The sequence below is a fragment of the Sarcophilus harrisii genome, chromosome 3 (genome assembly GCF_902635505.1).
Source record: "Sarcophilus harrisii chromosome 3, mSarHar1.11, whole genome shotgun sequence".
Lineage (NCBI taxonomy): Eukaryota > Metazoa > Chordata > Mammalia > Dasyuromorphia > Dasyuridae > Sarcophilus > Sarcophilus harrisii.
Genome location: NC_045428.1, coordinates 42,281,916 through 42,301,426, shown reverse-complemented (window position 1 = coordinate 42,301,426; position 19,511 = coordinate 42,281,916). Strand labels below are relative to the sequence as shown.

At 34.0% G+C, this 19,511-nt stretch overlaps 1 protein-coding gene across 4 annotated transcripts in view; it reads left to right on the top strand.

Annotated features, from left to right (window-relative positions):
- TSC22D2 (TSC22 domain family member 2) overlaps window positions 1–19,511 on the top strand; it is a 46,398-nt gene that overhangs the window by 6,912 nt on the left and 19,975 nt on the right. For 2 of the 4 annotated variants that reach the window (XR_004232768.1, XM_031957779.1), the window contains exon 2: window positions 5,778–5,849. The exons of the other annotated variants lie outside the window; for them this stretch is intronic. Coding sequence is in view for 1 of the 2 variants with exons in the window: in XM_031957779.1 (XP_031813639.1) it covers window positions 5,778–5,849 (72 nt within the window). In the remaining variant the exon portion in view is untranslated. The remainder of the gene's footprint in view (window positions 1–5,777; window positions 5,850–19,511) is intronic. 4 annotated transcript variants of the gene reach the window in all.

Sequence of the window (19,511 nt, the reverse complement as noted above, 5' to 3'; positions counted from 1 at the left end):
TGAGATTGAGACTTGTAGTCTTAAGCAAGATTAAGGCAAAAAAAAAAAAATTGCAAATGTCTAATCAGATGTTTTATTAACAAATGATAAAATCTTAATTCATCAATCAAAGCTATTTTAATTATTTTAGGAAAAAAATTAATAGTACAAGTTTATCAATCTCTTAAATAAAACTAAATATTATAGGAAAGTCCTTGGGGGAACTATTTTCTTTATATATGGAAAAGATTATTTGTAATTTGTCTTAAAAGTATTTTTAAACATCCCCTCAAGTCTAGTTTATGTGTCTTGTGAAGAAAGGAATTTCCTAAACAAAGGTTAATAAGCTAAACAACTTCCTGAATTGGGGGTGTTAATTAACTTACCAAAACACCTATAGAAGTTCCAGCTTCCTTTTGAAATAGTCAGTTGGCACTCTTAAAATTTGAGGTTTATGAGTTATCATCGATTCCTTTGTAATCTTAATATATTTTATGCATTTGGAAACATTCTGAGAAATGATCTATACCCAGAGTTGATAACTAACAAAGATTAACAATCTTTGTTTTAAAAAGCATATTGGTTGATGATTATTTTGATGCTTTTAGCTCCTTTTGATGTCAGGGTGACTTTTCAATATTTCAATTCACCCATTAATTACGGAGTACTTATTTTATGTCGGTGCTCAGCAGCATACAAAAATGTACCATACTTCCTGCCCACATGGAACTTATTTTGTGAACAAGACACACAAAGCAATTAGAGAACAATACAAGATATAGCAAAAGCCTAATGTTTTTAGTTATTATCTGGAGCCATAAAATGGAGAGTGACTGAGTTTAGCAAGGCTTTGTGGAAAACTTGATTGTTCTCTTTTTGACTTGTCATTAGACCATTTCATGATACTGTTGAAATGAAAACTGATTTAAAAATATTCTAGGCTACACTTACTAGAGATGCATTGTAGACACTTGGCAAGCTCTTGGAAACAAAGAGTTTTTTATCTGTGCAATGCTTCTTGGAGTTTTTAAATCTTACATAGTATCTTGTAATGTTGACAGTTCTTTATTAATTGATAACATCATCTTGAACACGTAGAGATAAGGAGGGACCATAGTGCTTTATTTTTTTAGACTCATGCAGATTGTTGATATTGATTAAATAAACAAATAAACAGAATTCCTTGCTCTGTACTAATCTGGTAAAATAGTAATGGGGTGGGCCAGCAGAGAATGAGTTACTCTTTGTTATACAAAAGGATTTGCCACAGACACTCTTTAGGCCTCTGTCAAAAGTATCAAAATTTTTGCACATAATGTATTACTTCAGAGAGGTACAGTTACACAGAAATGATGCATTTTATTCTAAGTGAATTCAGGAATGACAAAATTTGTGTTGGTGTTTTAGCCACTTTATATATAGTCTTTAAATTGGATTTGGACCTAGGAGCTTTTTATGGTGGGTTCTTTTTTTTTTGTTTACTCATTTTTGCAGTCTCCTTCCTGACTTTGGACTTTATGGTAATATTGGACCCTGCTTACTTGGGGTTTGGGGAGAAAGGCCAGGATGTCTGGCCTGCCTTCCTGTCTTTTGTGTCCTGATATTTTTCATAGCTCAGTCTGGACCTCTATTTTCGGTCCTTAAAGATATGCTGATGTAGGGAGAGGTCTGTCCACTGCCCTACTGACTCGACAGTTAAGAGTCTCTTAACTGTGTGTGTGTGTGTGTGTGTGTGTGTGTGTGTGTGTGCGTGCGTGCGTGTGTGTGTGTGTGCGCGCGCGCGCGCGCGCTTGCTTGAATTTCCATAGACTTGATAGTCTGTTAGTGTTAGCCCTCTGGGATTTTTCTGCTGTAATCCCTCAAATTAAAAAATAGAAATAAACTTAATTGGTGAGCTAAATCCTGCTTACTTTTACCACCCCAAGTGAGCTGCTTTGGGGAAATGGAAGAAAAAGTGAAATCAGTAACTTCTTTTAGGTATAAAGACCAGCCCTTTTGGAAGAGGGCAAATTAAGAAATTATCAGGTGCATGTTGGCAGTAGTATTTGCCTCAGGTGTTCAGAAATGCATTTATTTTCTTAAAGTTTGTAATCCAGGGAGGAACTTTGTAAAGTAGTAAGGAGACAGACATAAGTTTTTGGGTGACGAAATTGTGTGAATCGTTTCTTACCAATACCTTTATTTGATTCACACTTCCTTTATCTCACTTTAAGCTTCCAGAGTGTGTTTGTGTGTGTATTTTAATGCAGTTGAGGTTTTCTTTTCTCCCTATATCACAGCTACTTTTACAACAAAGATTCTTTTGCTAAAGAAAAAGATGATGTTATCTGGACTTTGAGTCACTTCCTGCTGTGCCACTTTTGGGGGCCTGGAAATGGCATGAATCCAGTATTTGGCATGTGCAAAGGGAGTAGTAAACTGGTACAGATGAATGTTTTACAGACTGATCTTCAAAAATAATCTCCAAATGGTCTTTAGGAAAAGAACTATTTTTGATCAGATGCCAATAAATGTAGATAATAAAAATAAACAATACTTTGGTTTTCTGAAGTCTTTTTTTAACTGCATATTTAACAGCCTTTATTGACACTTTGAAGAAAGTTGAACAGAAGCTTTCGATGGTAAGGCTGATATAGGTTGTTGCAAAACTGGTTTCAAACCCTCTTTTAGGAGAGGGAAGGGAATTTGAACAAAGCTACACCAAATCCAGAATTCCTTTCAGATTGTTTTCTTAACAGGTCACCTGTTACTGTCTTTATTAGGCTGTTTATGGCCTTGAAATGCTTGCTGGTAATGCCATTTTCCCCCACTTTAATTTTTTTTAAACTTTGCCATTCTGAAGCAAAATAGTCTTTGATGTTCAGACCTTTCAGCATTTATAAATAACTTTCATTTCCCCTTTCTCCTTGTAATTCTTGTTTAGCTAGGCTTCAGAGATAACTCCTTTAATCTCTTTATATAAATCAATTTTTGAGCAATTGTTTCTATTTTTATCCCTATAAGGAATGTAAGCCCTTCAACTTAGGTGTTATTCTATTGAAGGTTCAAAAAAGAAGTATCACATAGGTTTCTCCATGTGTCACAATAAGACTGACTTCATGTTTGTGATGCTTCTTTTCCTGTTTTTTTCCTATTAAATCCGCCATACCACATAGAAGTTTTCACACCCACATAGCTAGCATCAAGGCTTGGTTTTCTTCATTATGACTATAACATTTCCCCACACTAAATGTGCTTGTGTTCTAAGGTCTTGTCTGTATAATGGTAGTTAATGTATCAAGTGTTTACTCAACTTCTTAAAGTACAGTTTTAATTGAGAACCTCTTTACTTTTTTCAGATATTTTAAACTGTATGGAAATCCATATAAACTGAACTTTTGAAGTGTCATGATTTGAACCCAACATATTTAATGTGATTTCATTTCTCAAGTTAAATACTTTTTATTATAAATTTTTAAATTTTTCTAAGAGAAAATACCATTTGGGGGACTTTTTCCCCCAGTTGAATTGAGTCCACTTAATGTGTGAAGTTGTAGGGGGTGTTAGAAATAAAACAAAGAATTTCCTACCCTCAAGGAGATCACATCCTCTTTCTCAGGTACATTTTTTAGCTACTCCATTTTTGTACATTTTGGCTTTGAGATTTAAGAAGTTCTGAGTTGAATTTAGTGTTTTTGTATATATATAGTTTTTTTTTTTTTTTTAACATCATTATAGACCTTTTCCAAAGAGTCTTTTAAGATCAAAAACCAATGCTTCTATGAATCTGAGAAATCTAGGAACAAAACATTCCTTAAAACCAAATAAGAGGTTTACTTCCTAGCAATGATTTTTAAAAATTCTGTTAGAAAATTCATTTGAGAAGACTAGAGTAGGTTTTTAATACCATGAGTAGCTGCTAATGTTACATCTGGCAAATCACTCATTCTTTCCGTCTTTTGTCTCAATCAGAGTTAAGTAGCTTCTTTTCCCTGGGGTGCTATTAACGGTAGTACAAGAAATCACCTCTTTTCATGGTGCAGCTATGTCAGGGAGATTATTCTGTACTCTGGGCTGGGTACAGCCTTCAGGCCTACCTCTAAGGATTGAAAATTACTCTTGTAACTTTATTTACTGTCAGGATGCCTCAGTGCTAGTGATAACTATCAGCAAAGACTCAATCTTTTCAGTCAGCTAGCTTGGTAAGAAGGGGCAATGCTTTTTGTAAAATGGCTTGTATGGCAGTATGGAGGTGGGTACAGGAGGCCATAGGGAACTCCTTAGTATTAAACTTCATGTTCTGAGTGTGTTTCTACTTGCCAGTGTCCCTTATAATTCTTTGTTGCAGAGCAGCAAGCTTCAATTAAGTTACTATGGTAAGGAAGTTTCCTCATCAACAGTGCCCTATATCAGTGGTGGAAAAAAACTCCAAACCTCAACACACCATGACTTCATAATTAGTGTTTTGTATCTAAACCAAATTTTAATCAAAATCTATTTATGCTGGAGGTAAACAGATTTATTGAAATGTCAGCTTTTCATTTATTTCCCATGTGAGGGAAAGATGGCAGTATTTCTCATAGTGGGCATCAGTTAATATAGAAAAATACTTTGGAGATAGTCTTATGAGATACTATCTTGGGCTTCTTTATTACAATACTTAAAGCTGTAAGGTGGACCCCATACATGAATCTATGAAATTACACAAAAAAGGATACTTCAGATTGCCACCCACTCCCTCATTGTGCTTTTGTAGGCTTTCTGTCTAAAAGAATCATTTTGACCTGCATGTCAGGTTGTTGCTGAATCTGATGTTATACTAAACACAAAGAATCTGCTGTTTATCTTCTTTATATAGATGAAGTGAATGTTTATAAACATTTGTAACAAATGAAAAGGGTAAGTGATGAAAAAAATGTCTTAGGAGTTGGTTTTGGTGCCCAAAGAAGTGTCTTAATTGTAATCCTTTTATATACCATATCGTTTTATTCAGTGTTCATTATAATATTACTATTTGGGATACAAGGTGTTATTAATCAAATTTAGCATGGTTCTCAGGGGCACTCTTTTGGACAGGGAGAGATTGGGAAGATTGTGTGTGTGTGTGTGTGTGTGTGTGTGTGTGTGTGTGTGTGTTTCCTAATGGTGGACCATTCTCAGACCTGATTTCAGTGTATTTAAGATGATTCTTGGGATTCAGTGTTAGTGATGTAGGATAGAGGGGGGGGGGGGGGGGAACAACAGTGGTAAGTGAATACTAAACCGTCCTGAGAGGGCTTCTTTTAGGGACCCAGGTACTTGGATAGATTGTGAAAATAGGAATTATATCATAATCACCAGCTTGCACATTAACAATCAAGAAATACTTTCAACAAAAGAAACCAAACCAGTTATTTTGAAATATATCAGATATTACTTAAAATGTTTAACATGCATATTTAGATATATAGACTATACTAAGACATTCATCAGTCTGCCAAATGGCCATGAATTTGGGAAATACCCCTGATATTTATGTCTTTGTTTTTTCAATCCAGTTTTCTTTAAACCAGAATGAGTAATGTTAATATGTAGACTGTTGACTAAATTGTGAATTGGTTTCTATAATAATTATCAGTCGAAATTCTATAATGATCCTGCAGAGCTATTAATAGTGAAAAGTCAGATTAAAATTTTATACCCAGTTTTCAAGCAAGCAACTTTGATTAAAAAAAAAAAAGTGAAAGCAATTACATGCCTAAACTACTTCATTTTTATGTTTTAAAAGTGATTTATGTACATTCTCAACATCATTTACATTTGATTCTTGGATCTCACAGGAATCCTTCAACTGCTTTCTACCAAGCGTTCCATTTGAACAAGTTACAGGAATCAAAGACCCTCTGGGATAGGTATGAATGCTTAAGTATGGAATGCATACATGCAAAATTGTATGCATGAACTGCTTTGCACTCTGCTAGTTTCTCGTCATTACACGTGGTCTTAATTGTGTAATTTATTTGAACTGGGAGGGGAAATTAATTACTCACATGGTGATTAGAATGGCATAGAGGGCATCAAAACAAAATTAAATCATCTAAATAAAATTTGATTTTTAAAAACTGCCAAATTATATACCATGTAAATTCTATTTGTGCTCAGGAATTTTCTCTTCCACTGCATTAAGTGAATTTGCAAATTAATCTATTAATTCATGTCTTAGGAAATCGACACATTTTAATGTTATTTTCGTAAAGGTATCCTACACCAAAGAGTTAATCTAAAAGTTTGTTTCTCTTTTGTATCAGTTTATTACACTAAGAAGTCTTGTCATAAGACTTGTTCATAAGGTAGCTTACTGCAAAACATTTCAAATTGAAAAATTTGAGATGTAATAAGTCAAAAGTAGTCAGCTATTTATGGCGAGAAACTCTAACCTTAATTATCAAATGTGATGCTGAAAAATCACTAGAAATGCATTACTAATTTGTAACCTGCAGCCAACTGCTTTCTCACAGGAATGTGATAGGTTTTGGATTTCTTTTCAAATTTTTTCTTCTTAATGTGGAATGAAATAGTGAATTCCTTTTATGGCAAAAGATGCTTATCTTTATCTCTGCTTTAACACACTGTGGGGGGGGGGGGTCTGCTGTGTTTGTTGCTGAATATTGACTAGCTTCACATGTTTAATTACAAAAGGTTGAAGGTAAATGATCTTTTCAAAACTTGCACAAAGCTTTAATGAATTCTTTAAGGTGTGCCTGAAAACAAGCACATTTGTGTGAATTCTGATATAATTTGGATTCAGAACCATCTTTTTCATCAGAATACCTTAGATAAGAGTGTGTGCCCATCACATTAAGATATGTTATATGCTGCCTACAAAATATAACAAGAGCATTTTGTCATCTTGGTTTTAATTATTTGGCTTGATTTGCTTGTGTGTGTGTGTATGTGTGTTTCTCATGTTTTGCTTTTTTTTAAAAGAGCTGTCCAGTATTTTTCCAGTATGATGTATGTAAAACTGGTAAATCAATTAATAGTGTTCAGACTGGAAAGACCATTATTCTTAAAGCTGTAAGAGGTGATCTCATAACTCAATATTAGGTAGAATCCTTTGTTTTTAGTGATTTAATTCTTATAGCATGTATGTATGAAATGGAAATTAGGAAGTTCTCTATTTAAATGATACTGCATTTTTTGCCAAATTTTTCATCTTTTAAGTCTTAGATTTAAAAAAATATTAAGCATGGCTCAAATTGGGAGGGGTTATTGCTAATCTTTAAAGATTTTATTTTTAAAATTTCATTAAGTATGCTTTTTAGAAGTAGATATGTAATGCTTCTAATAGATGTGACATGAATGAAACCTGGGTTCTAGTCATTCTTCTGGTACTTATTAGCCATGTGACCTTGGGCAAGTTGGTTGGGCCTCGTTTCCTCAGTTCTATAATGAAAATCTAGATTAGATTTTCTGAGGTCCCATTCTGCTCTAAATCTTGGTAAAACAGTTTTGTTTTAAATTCTACTCATAAAAAAGTTAAAAAGTCTCATTTTTTAAAAATGAACTTTGGATCTAATAACAAAGAACTGATTTCTTTATAAGGTTATAGGTCATGTCCTGACCTGCCTGTCATTTCTGGGTTCTTTTCCCTATGTCACTTTGTTCCTCCATAGCTTTGATTTTTATCACATTTTAAATATTTGCCATTTTAAGTGAACTATTAGAATATTCTGTGCCATCAGGAAAAAGTATTCTATTAGATAAATACAAATCTAGAGAAGAAGTTTGATTGTTCTCTTTCCCCTGTATTGACCTATAGTAAATTTGAGAAATGAATTTTCTCAGATTCTCTTCTGTCAGTTTTTCATATTAATATTGAGATAAGATTATGATCTTATAAAGTGACTTTATTCATAGTCTAAGCAATCAAACCCTGCTCAAGCAGGATGGATGGGAGCAACTTTTTAAAACCAGACTTTGCTCCATTGGCATCTCATCTTTAATAACTCAAGCAAGTTAACAGAATTCAAACTCCACCTTACCCACCAGATGCACCTTTTTTGGACATTTTCTGATGGCTTCCTATGTTTCTTCTGTGTTAAAAGCATACCTAAAAAGCCCAAGTTAAGACTTAAGACTTCTTGTGATCTGCTGTCAGCTACTTCTTATACCTCTATCTACTGCTCTTTCAGCAGCCTTCCAGAGCTGTGCCCTTATCCCATTTCCAAGGGTTCCAAGAAAGCAGCTTTTAAAAACATTGTACCTTTCTGGTTTTGCTGAGCCTCTCATTTTCATGTTAAATCTGTTCTTTCTCCTTGATTCAAATCCTTGGAAAGTCCTTTCACCTGAAAAAGAGACTAGGTGAGACTGTTACTTTTCTAATCAAACACTGCTAAATTGCTTGTTGTCGAGTCATTTTTCAGTCCTGGCCTACTCTTTGACTGCATTTGGGCAGAAAAACTGTCAAGAATTTGCCATTTCCTTGTCTAGCTCATTTTACAGATGAGTTAAGTGGCTTGCCCAGAGTCACATAGCTAGTAAGAGTGAGGCTAGGCTTGAATTCAGGAAGATGAGTCTTTCTGACTTCAGGTCTGAGACTGTGCATTACAGAGGTTCTAGGTCATCTGTTAATAGTAAATAACTAGTAAAGTTGCCCACTCTCTAAGAGATTATCATCCTTGGTAAAGTTAAATCTCAGTTATACAAAAGCCTATTAATTTCTTAGCAATATTTTATTGGATTTTCTATGGTCTCCCCCTTAACTTATATGAAAGATATTCAAGATGTAACCTTAGTCTTGCTTTATGTTCCAGAATTAATTTAAATTTCTAATATCATAAGGGAACAAAACCCCATTTACCTTAGATAGGGATAGTAGTTACCTTAAACTTTAATGCTTCTGCCTGTGGTTATATTGTGCTTCCTTACTGACAGATCACAACTTTGTCATAGTGAGTTTCTGTGTCTGAAAAATTTGTTGCTTTTTAAACATTAACTTGTGTCAACTGGTATAGGATACTTATATCAAAATGAAGCATCAAAACGACTTCAATGGGTATATTACAAATTTTGTATTAAAAATCTCCTGCAAAACTTAAATTTTATAAAATTCAGTACTATTCAATGGTGTTAATGGTGGGTTTTGATTCATTTGCATTTATCATTTTAGATGTTATTACATAAATGTATTCTAGATAAATTGAAACATGTTATTAAATATTCTTTTAAGTATTCTTTCAACATTAGCCATGAATTAATCTGCTGGCTAGTCTCCATATGTTGGAATACCTGATTCTTCAACATCAAGAAGGAATAGGCAATTTGTCTTATGAGTACCAGCTGCTTGAACTTGCCTTTGGCACTCACTAGCACATATTAAACCCCTGGTGTAGTAATCAAGGGGTTAGTCATCTGTTGTACATATGCATGTGCATTATATATCTCAGTTGAACCAAATGTTATTAGAAAGAAATATTACCTTTAATAGAGATTATTGGTACTGGCTAAAGGGGCCATAATATTAAGTAGTTTTGACTAAAAGTGAGAACTAACTAAACCTTGGGTGATAAAATATCTAATTTTCCAAAATATTTAAATACTCTTAAATAGTTATAAAGCAGGAGAATACTTGCTTTCATACTAAATTTTACCCACAGTGCTCAGTGCCTTGCACAATGTAGACAATTTTTGCCATTGTTGAAATTAAGGGAAAGGAAGATGACAGTCCACATTAAGCCAAATGCTGGGCTAGTCACATAGGATGCCAACTTTTAGAACATTTTTCTTAACCCTGTTTTTCTAAAGATACCATTATTGGTGGTAGTTTTGGTGACAAAACACCAATCTCTTAGGACCTGGAGATAGATGAAGCTTACTGAAAGTGGTACTATTATTTGGCACTGTTTCACATTCTTGGCATTTTTAACAGCCAAAATTGCATTCAATTAGTGTCTTTCACTTTCTCAATACTAAAAGTTAAACTATAGAAAGCTTATGTCAGGTCAGTTAAGTACTTTGCTTAAGTATCTTTGGAAAGTAGCAAAGTTGAAAAATAAAATTAAAAAAATTTATTTTTGCACCATAACTAAGTTCTCTTCTAGCTCTAAGAGGCTGCTATAGCGCCTGACATGTGAGAGAGAAATCTCTTTTTAAGAGATCCCTTTAAATCACTTGAGTGTATTTTTTTAGTTTAGTAGTTAAATGCCTACCCAGCAAAGTATGTGAGGAAGCTTAAATAAGAATCCCTGACCTCAGGGAGCTTGCATCCTTGTAGAGTGATAATAGCAAGCAAAAGGTGCATACACAGCAGCATTGTAAAAGGTCTGGAGCAAAAGTTGGAGGGAAGAAATCTGTAAGTAAATTATTTATTTATTTATTTTGGTAGGTGGGGAATGGAACTGGATTTTAAAGGAAGAGTACTAATTCAACAGCAGTACGGGGCCAGAATATTTTAGGAACATACTGAACAAAGGAAGGAAATTGCAGCATATTTGAGGAATCATAGATGTTGGACCTTGAAACACATCTAGTCCAAAACTAATGAGGCCCAGAGAAGTTGTGACAGTACTTGAACTCTGTGTCTGTCTCTGTCTCTTTGTCTAATAGCATGTGTTGAGGCAGCAAAGATAGTAAAGAGCTTTGATCCCCAGCACAGAATTTTATAAAGATTAACCTGTCACCTGAAGGGATTTTTTTTTTAAAGACTTGATATTGGAAAAAATCATTTTAGATCTTTCAGATTTTTAATCTAAAAGGTCTTGCCACTATTGTAATTTAAAAAAAAAAAAATAGTAGTTTGATAGCCATGACTTTAACCACCACAGTCACAGTATTTGAAATTCCAAATAGGCTAAGGAAAAGTCACTGAGATAAACCAGAATAAAAACTTCTCCCTTAGAACACTCATCTAACATCCTAATAAGATGTTTGATGAAAAACCAAAATTATTTTATTTTAAACTATACGTCCATTTTAATAATATCCCATTTCCTAACTCTGGTGACTTTGATTATTGGAGGCTGGCACTCAATTAAAAGAATAGAGAACTTCGCATATGCAATCAGCTAATCAGATTGCCATCCTGGAATCCTTTTTTCCTCGATGTATATCAAGCTCCTTTTTCAGCACTAGCTATTTTAAAATGCAATTCTATTTCTTCAGTTTTGAATTTTCTCTCCTCCTCTCCACCTGTGGAGAAGGCTAGGAAAAACAAAACTCCCATAATGTAGTCACACAAACTGCATTAACTAAATTAACCTGTCTTCTACCTCCTGTGAACTTTTCTATTTTCTATCTGTAGGTGGGTGGCACCTTTCATCATGCATTTTCATCATGAACTTTGGTCATTATATTGAATAAAGTTGTTAAGTCTTTCAGTGTTTATGTTTAAAATACTGCTGTAATTGTATAAAATTTTCTCCTGGTTCTGTTCATTTTTCATTTTGCATAAGTTCAAACAAGTCTTCCCAGGTTTGTCTGGACTCAATCCCATTCAGCTTTTCTGTCAATCATAAACATTCTCCAGTAAATGGGCATCCTCTTAGTTTTTAATTTTTTGCTATCAGAAAAAGAGGTGCTATAGTTTTGTACATATGGGGGCCTTCTTAGTAAAATAGTATTGCTAGGTCAAAGGGTATGGCATGATTTTTTTAGGTTTGGGGAAGAGGGGGTATAGTTTTAAGTTGATTTCCAGATTGGCTGAACCGGTTCATACTCCACCCAAAAACACTTTTGAGGTTCACTAAGTTAATGAGGTATAGCATGAGTAACCTGGAATAAAAGGGGGTGTCCACCAGCATTGACCCGATCAATAATAGTTGGTTGTTTTAAGACCCTGAATTTCTAAAAGTAGTAAGGCAATTTAAGATGGTAAAGATTTAGGAAGGGTAAAAATGATAGACTCTGAAATCTGGGGACTCTTTTCTGAATACTTAACCTTAGGCAAATAACTTACTCTCCTTCTACCTGTTTATCTGTAAATAAGGACTATGGACCTCAGTGGTCTGAGAAGTTCTTATAGGGAATGCTGCTGTGAATCTTAGGTTGAAGGTGATAGGCTCAGGCAGATTCATAGGCTTTATGATAAAACATATGTGACTCTTCCCCTCCTCCCCCCATAATTACCTTCATCTTCTTTTCAATCAAATGAGTACTATCCTAACCCAAATCTCAACTTAGCTTCACTACTGCAGGGACCTCAAGACTTCATCACCTTTCCTCCCCCCTCAGTCTCCCTGGTAATTGTTTGATTACCCACTTCCTTTCCACAATGTCTTGGTTTGTTCACCACGGTAGGGGAGTTGGGGGGGGAGAGGGGGACACATTTATATCTATCCACATAATTCCAAATCAGAGACGACTACTCTTATGTAGCCCCTAACATTTTTGTAGAACTAGTAATATTAAGCCAAGGTATCCTTATATTTCATTGTGTTTTGTATAATACTTACCATCTGGTTGTGACTAAAGATTTATGGATGCGTTTGAGTAGATGTGCTGTAACACTCAGTCATTCTGTTGCTTTGAGGATCCTAGGAAGGATTGTTTGATATTACTTTATAAAACCAGAATATCATAGATCACCACACCACACTTAAATTAGGCTTTTTAACATCCTTAAATCTTTATCTTATTTCTATATAGTCTGCATCCTTGAGGTAATGGCACAGTGGATAAATCTCTGGGCCTGAACTTTAGAAGACCTGAATTCAAATCTGTTCCTCAGACACCTTTACAAGCTGTGTGACCCTGGGCCTATCACTTTACCTCTGTTTGCCTCAGTTTCCTCATGTGTAAAATCACTCACATCCTATAGTTGTGAGGAACAAATAAGATTATTTGCAAACATTTAACACAGTTCCAGTAATAGGGGCTTATTCTCCCCCTTCCTCCACAATCCTCTCTGTCTTAAGAATTAGCATTGTGATGACCCTGTTGACAATTGCCAGCCAGCCACGAAGACTTGGATATGTCCTATGTGAGACATAAACTGGCTATTGGAGACTCTAAGCATCTTGAAATGACCAACAGTGATCCAGGGACTGTGGGTGGGTTAGAATCAGAAACTATTCTACTTGTCCATTATATACATGGGGGGAGAAAGAGGTGTGACAACTGTAGGTGTGTTTTCTGGTGAGCATAGTTTCTCCAATAATAAAGATTCTTCCTCTGAGCTGAAAAGGTAGGGACCATTGCAAATAATCTTAAAACAAGAATTGACCAAAGCTGTGAACCAAATACAAACAGCACTCTTCCTGTACCACAGTGTTAAATTTCAGGGACATTGAATGTTTTTAAACTAACATTGGAATGAAACCCAACCTTATGTTCAGTTTTAAGAATATTTTTAATATGCGGGGTAGTAAGGTGGCAAAGTGGATAAAGCCCCAGCCCTGAAGTCAGGAGGACCTGCTTTCAAATCTGGACTCAGACACTTAACACCTCCTAACTATGTGACCAACCCTAGGCAAGTCACTTAACCCCAATTGCCTCAGGGGAAAAAAAATTAATATGAACCATGAAGCAGAAATCAAAATGAACCTGAACCTAAAACAAAAAGCAAAACCCAAATCCCTCACAAGTCAATTTGAGACTGGGGCCAAATTTGTATTTTCTAAAACCAGCCTGAATGAACTAAAACATCACAAATATTCTTACCATTGTGTTCCAATCATACTTCTTAAGCTGCTCTCAGTTCAAGACCACTGCTGCTAAAAATTGGTAACCAAAAAATACTATTTAGAAAGGAAAGAAGTCCATGCCTCATTTGAGGGAGGGGGAGAAAGTTTGGGGAGCAAGAGTGAGGATTGAATATTAAAAATGGTAAATATTGACTTATAATGATTGAAGTTCTTAACATTCTCATGTTCTGAATATTCAGTCCTTGGAATCCTGCAAATCAAGTTGCAATTCATTTGTGAATCAGTGCAGGACCTAAGTCAGACTAATTTAATTCCCAACTATTCAAAGTTTTCAGCACTTAGAAGTTCTTTGTAATTAATTGACTACTATGTTTCTTAAAAGACAACAGCCTCCAGAAACTCCAGTGGGTTTCTATTTTATTTTTGACACAGGTTAAATGGTTATTGAAATTCACAGTAAAGGACTAAAAGGCATGGGTCTAAATTAATCTTATTTCACCAGAATGCCATCTTAAAAGCAATCATAGATCTCACTTGGATGTGTGAGAATTTTTTTTAATTGCTTATCCCTATTAATATTTTGTGTGCATCAACTGAAAACATGTCTTTACATAAAATGAAACCTTAAGTGTTTCAATTTTTCCAGTGACCTGTCTGGGGGAAAAAAAGTTCATTATCAAAAGTTTGTTTGGGAATTCTTTCTCATTTTTATCTATATATTAGAGATCATTTTGGATAAACATGACGGGGGAGAAAGTAGCAATCCTTTTCCCTTTCCAGTACAGTAAACCTCACTACTTCAGACTAATTGAATAAAAGACAAAGTACCCAAGCAGCCAGAATTTAATCAGAGGGGACATATTTGTTATGTGAGGAAGAGGGCAGCTGTGTGACTCACTGGATAGAATGCCAGCCTAAGAGTCCAGAAGACTTCATTTTTGGGGATCCAAATCTGGCCTCACATATTAATTAGCTTTGTGACCCTGGGCAAATCACTTCACCCTGCCTCAGTTTTCTCACCTATAAAATGAGCCATGAAAGGAAATGGCAGACAGTATGTTTGATAAGTAAACCCTGAATTAAATTTGCTAAGAATCAGACGCAACTGAAAAACTACTGAACAACAATATTGTTTTATTTTAATGGTAGCCGAAATTTTCTTCTATCCATTTTAAATCTTTTTCTGAAATGATCCTTAAGCTAATTTATGTGGATTATCATTTTTATTAACTATGAAGAAATTAAGTAAACTCGGCCCTCTTTATTGTGAAATCTTGGTTAATAGGACCCCACCTAGCACAAATAATAGTCAAGAAACAATCTTATCTACCCAGTCAGAAAATTATTGTTAGTAAAAATTTTTGTAAACTGAGGGTTGAACTTATTTCATTAATTTTCAGTTCATTATAATGCACCATTCTCAAGCACTTAGTTTCACTCTCAACTTGTAAAAAATTGAGGACTGTATGTTTTTAAAAGGCTTAAAATTATTGTCAAATAATATTAAATATATACATATATTAAAAACTAATTTCAAAGCACCCACCAGAAAAGTAATATTTTCAAGTAATATTACATACATTTAATTTTTTATTTATCTAGACATACATAGGGCCCATTGCACTGGTGTACTAGAATCGCACCCTTCCCCTCCTCCCCCCAATACACAGAATCACTGAATTTGCTTTACAAGGCTATTCTGTTCTGTTTGCCTTCTATAGGCTTCCTAAGCATTTACAAAACAATGCTTTTCTTTGTTGAGGGGCCTTTTAGCAAAGGGTCAGCCAGTCTGCCCTTTTTAGATGACCAGTTCATCAAAGCCCTGCTGACAAGCAAATTATCAGCATTAAACATATTTCAGGATGTGTGAGATCACCTTTGTGAATATGGCTGGGTTCTGTACCTCATAGGACTTGTTGTTCCACATATGAATATATTAAAATAAGCTTTTTTTCCTCTAGGACATAATTTTGGTTTGTAGCAAACAGACTTTGAGCTAGTCTCTCTTCAGGCATATGGGAGAATGTTGGTACCACAACACAGAACACAGTTTAGGATTATATCCACATCAGGTTATGGATTTTTGCCTTCACCAGGTGACCACATTACTTGACTTTGCTTTGTTAGAGGGCAGAGTAAAATTGTATACTTGTTTAAATTAATTCATTGAACTCAGATGTGTTATGAGATTACATTGAGAAAAGCTATTTTAGGGTGGTAAAGTAAATGGACTACTAAGTATTGTTCTGGGAGATTTCTGCTTGTCAGAGCCATCTTTGAGGACAGATATGTAATAGAATCCAGTTCCCAGTTAAAATCTACATAATAACAAGCCCACCCAGTATTTGAGATCTCTGATGTGACTACAAAGTCCCTCTTTTTTTTTTTATTACAGTAGTTAAGTAGTTATTACTTTATACCCAAATTCAGTAATTCTTGTATTAAATTTTAAAAGTGCTTTCTCTTTAACTGCCCCTATCCTCCATGTCATTGCATTCTAATCTATTATTGAAATTGAATCTTAGTATCATTGACTGCCGTCTTTTTCAACCTAAATTATAAAAGCCTGCAAATTTTAATGGGTTTTCTATACACGTATATACATTATTTGCAATCAAAATTAAATGTGACTTGATGGGAAACTTATTATTGGATCCTTCAAGAATTGTAGAGAAAATGTCCTGTTGAAGATGCTGTTTTTAAAAATAACTTTTTAAAAAAGATGTTTCACTTAAATCAATTTCCCTTAGTAAAGCATCTCTAAAACACCTCACTTGGTAATGACACTACCTAATACACAGTGTAAACGTGTGCCTATAGGTATGACATTTTAATCTGATGAAGATATGCATTAAAGCATTTAATGTTTGTTTATTTGTTTCATATTCCTCATATAAAGACCCCTCTCCTAAAGGCCTCCTGTAATTCATCATAGCCTGGAGGTGACTGCAATCTTCAAGGCTATCTATGCTAATGGAAGAGTGCAAGCTCTGGCAGGTCCTACCAGCACAGAGAATGGCGTCAGGTACAAGTCCATCAGTGGTCTGGCCTGAACATAGAAGGAATAGCTTTATTGATTTTAGCCAGGTTTATCACTAGAAGATTGGCCATGAAGGTGATAGACATTGGATTTTAGCTAATACATGCTTCAACAAGACCATTTAAAGCAAAGAAAGCTTGTGAAGCTATCTTAGTGGAGTGTACCCTACACCACAGAAATCAGTTTGGAATCTAAATCAAAATACCAGAACTAGAGATCTATTTTCCTTGTCTCACCATTAAGCTTTCTTTTTTAAAAAGGTAGCTATGGTGTGCTCATATAAATGGAATGAACTATAATATATAGTTCACATAGTACTCATTTTGCCTATCTTAATGATCAATGTGAATTGAAAAGCAAGTTGTTTGTGCTATTGCCCAGTTCACCCATTATAGAACTCATATTCCTTTTTTACTGGGCTGTAGAGCTGGCTATGGCCAATTAACCGCATTGCATCTAATAAATAGTATCAGGATTATGAACCTAGAACTTTTGGAATAGTTTGGTTTCTACTTGCATATCTACTAACTAGTGTTCTAGGTCCATGTTGAAATTCTGAATTGTTTCCAGGTCAAATACGAAATTATTTTTACATTTTAAAAAATAAGTTTAAAAATGTCAGTTGTGTAATCATGTTAAAAACATAAAAGCATTGCTATATAAAATATTTTAAAGCTATTTGATGAAAACATTTATTTACTTAAACTCTTTGCTAGAATTTTTTTTAGAGTTCAGCATCGGAGGAGGAATGTGACATAATAATGATCGAAAGCCGAAAGTTTAAAAGTTGTGATGCCCTCACATGGTTGGAGGGTTATTCTAGCTTCTAAGGACTGAAATGTTGTCCACAAGAGTGTCTCATCAGGTCATAAAATTGGTAAGACATAATGGATTAGATTTTATGTATTATACCTGATGTTATTGTATTGAGATGACTTTTAATGAACAAACTGAACCTACGGTATAACTAAGAATATAGTGCTAGATTTACAGTAATAAAAACTTATGGAAAATAATTTAAGTACTTGGTATATATGATCCTTTGTTTTATGGAACTAAAGACAGTGTTTTTGTTATGCTAATGTGCATCAAAGAAGTAAAAATAAGTGAAACCTTGTATTGGCAACTGTTTTTTTTTTTAATGTCATCACATTCACTGTTTATAGGGATTTTCTATCTACAGTACAAACTTAGGCATTACTTAAAAACACATTGAAACCTCCCTATACGATTCACTTAATTCTAGGAAGTCTATTTATAAAAATACTTTTAAAAGCAAAGCTTTTTAAAAAGCACTTTGCTTATGACTCATTTTCTTCATTAGGAACTTTAAGTTCCTTTTATTATGTGATCTCAAGTTATTGGGTGTTTTGCTGCCCCTGCCCCCCAATGGATAGGTATTTATAGTCTGAAATGAATAAAACCCAGTGGATTTTCCTAAATTTAAAATCCCTGAGGTGCTTCATATTTCTTCTTTGATATAAAATGACAACCATTAGTTAGGGACTTAAAGGAATCTTGGTTATCTTATTTTCTCTCCCTAGTTTATGAAATCTTTTATGTAATGTTTCAGAAATAAATTTAGAAATCCCTCAGAATAAGAAGTATTTTTTGTTTCCCCAAAAGATAATTTTGTCTTACAAAAATAGCATTTCATCTTGCTTGTATTTTGTAGTGAAATTCACAAATTCTAAAATATTTCTGTGCAACATGGATACTAGATTTTAGTATTTTTGTGATAATTCTTCTGAAATACTGAATGTGAAATTATATATCAAATATATTATTATCTGTAGCAGTTTTCAATATGAAAATATGGTTAACTTCTATTTTGCAATAAAATTTCTTTAACTTTCTTTTATTCTGGAAATATTCCGTACCTCCTAGATCTCCTCCCCTTCTCCCCCCCATTCTATCCAGGGGTATTTTTAATGTATATGAGCAGATCAATTTGGAAAGGCTCTTTTTATTGGGATTTGTGCAGAAAATGGCTCTAGGGTCACAATGGGTCACAATTAGCAAGTGATAGAATAGGAATAAAGAATAAATTTTCTTTGATTTCTAATACTTTGATCTTTCCTTGAAATCCTGCAGTCCCTATCATAAATAGCCAAAATCTTTTAAAAATGAAATGAAACTTTCTAAGGTGCACTAATTATTTTTCTGTAGGAAAAAATGTCAAAAGGATGAGACAATTTTCAGTAAATATGTAATCATTTAGTAGCAATTGTTTTTACTTTAGGATGTTGAGCCTTTTGAATAATCCAGATTTCTCTTTTTGTTATTCCAAGGCTTTGTACTTTAAAGGCTAATTTCATTGGGCTTCTTTAAGAAGATATAATAAATACTGTGCTTACTTGAAATAAAGGTGCCCTTATAGCTTATAGTATCTCATCTTTTTGTAATCCTTTTGATACTTTTCGCTAATATTTTTCATCCTTTCCTTAGTGTTTGAAAAATGTATTTAAAAAAAACTCAGTTACCAATAAAAATTGAACATTTACAATTACAATTAGGACTTTAGAGATTTTGTCCTCATAAAATGTGGTTAACAGCAATAAGTTTTAACATACCTTTTCTACCATCATTCATATACACCTAGTGGTATATACAGGATGTTCCTTTATAACACTATTATAAATTGTAGGTTTTTTAAAAGTAAACGGATTCCTAAATTTCTATTGTACTTTATGTTGCAAATCCTGAAAAATTAGGGCTTTCTGATAGTTGGTTATTTTGAGCAAAACTACATTTGTGAGCTGAAATACTGTCTATATGAATGTAATCTTAAATGGAAGAATTCCATTCATACGGTGTTTTTAAATTCTGATAGCTTCAATTTACTGGCATAAAAAAATTTTTATATACTTATACTGAATATAACCATCATG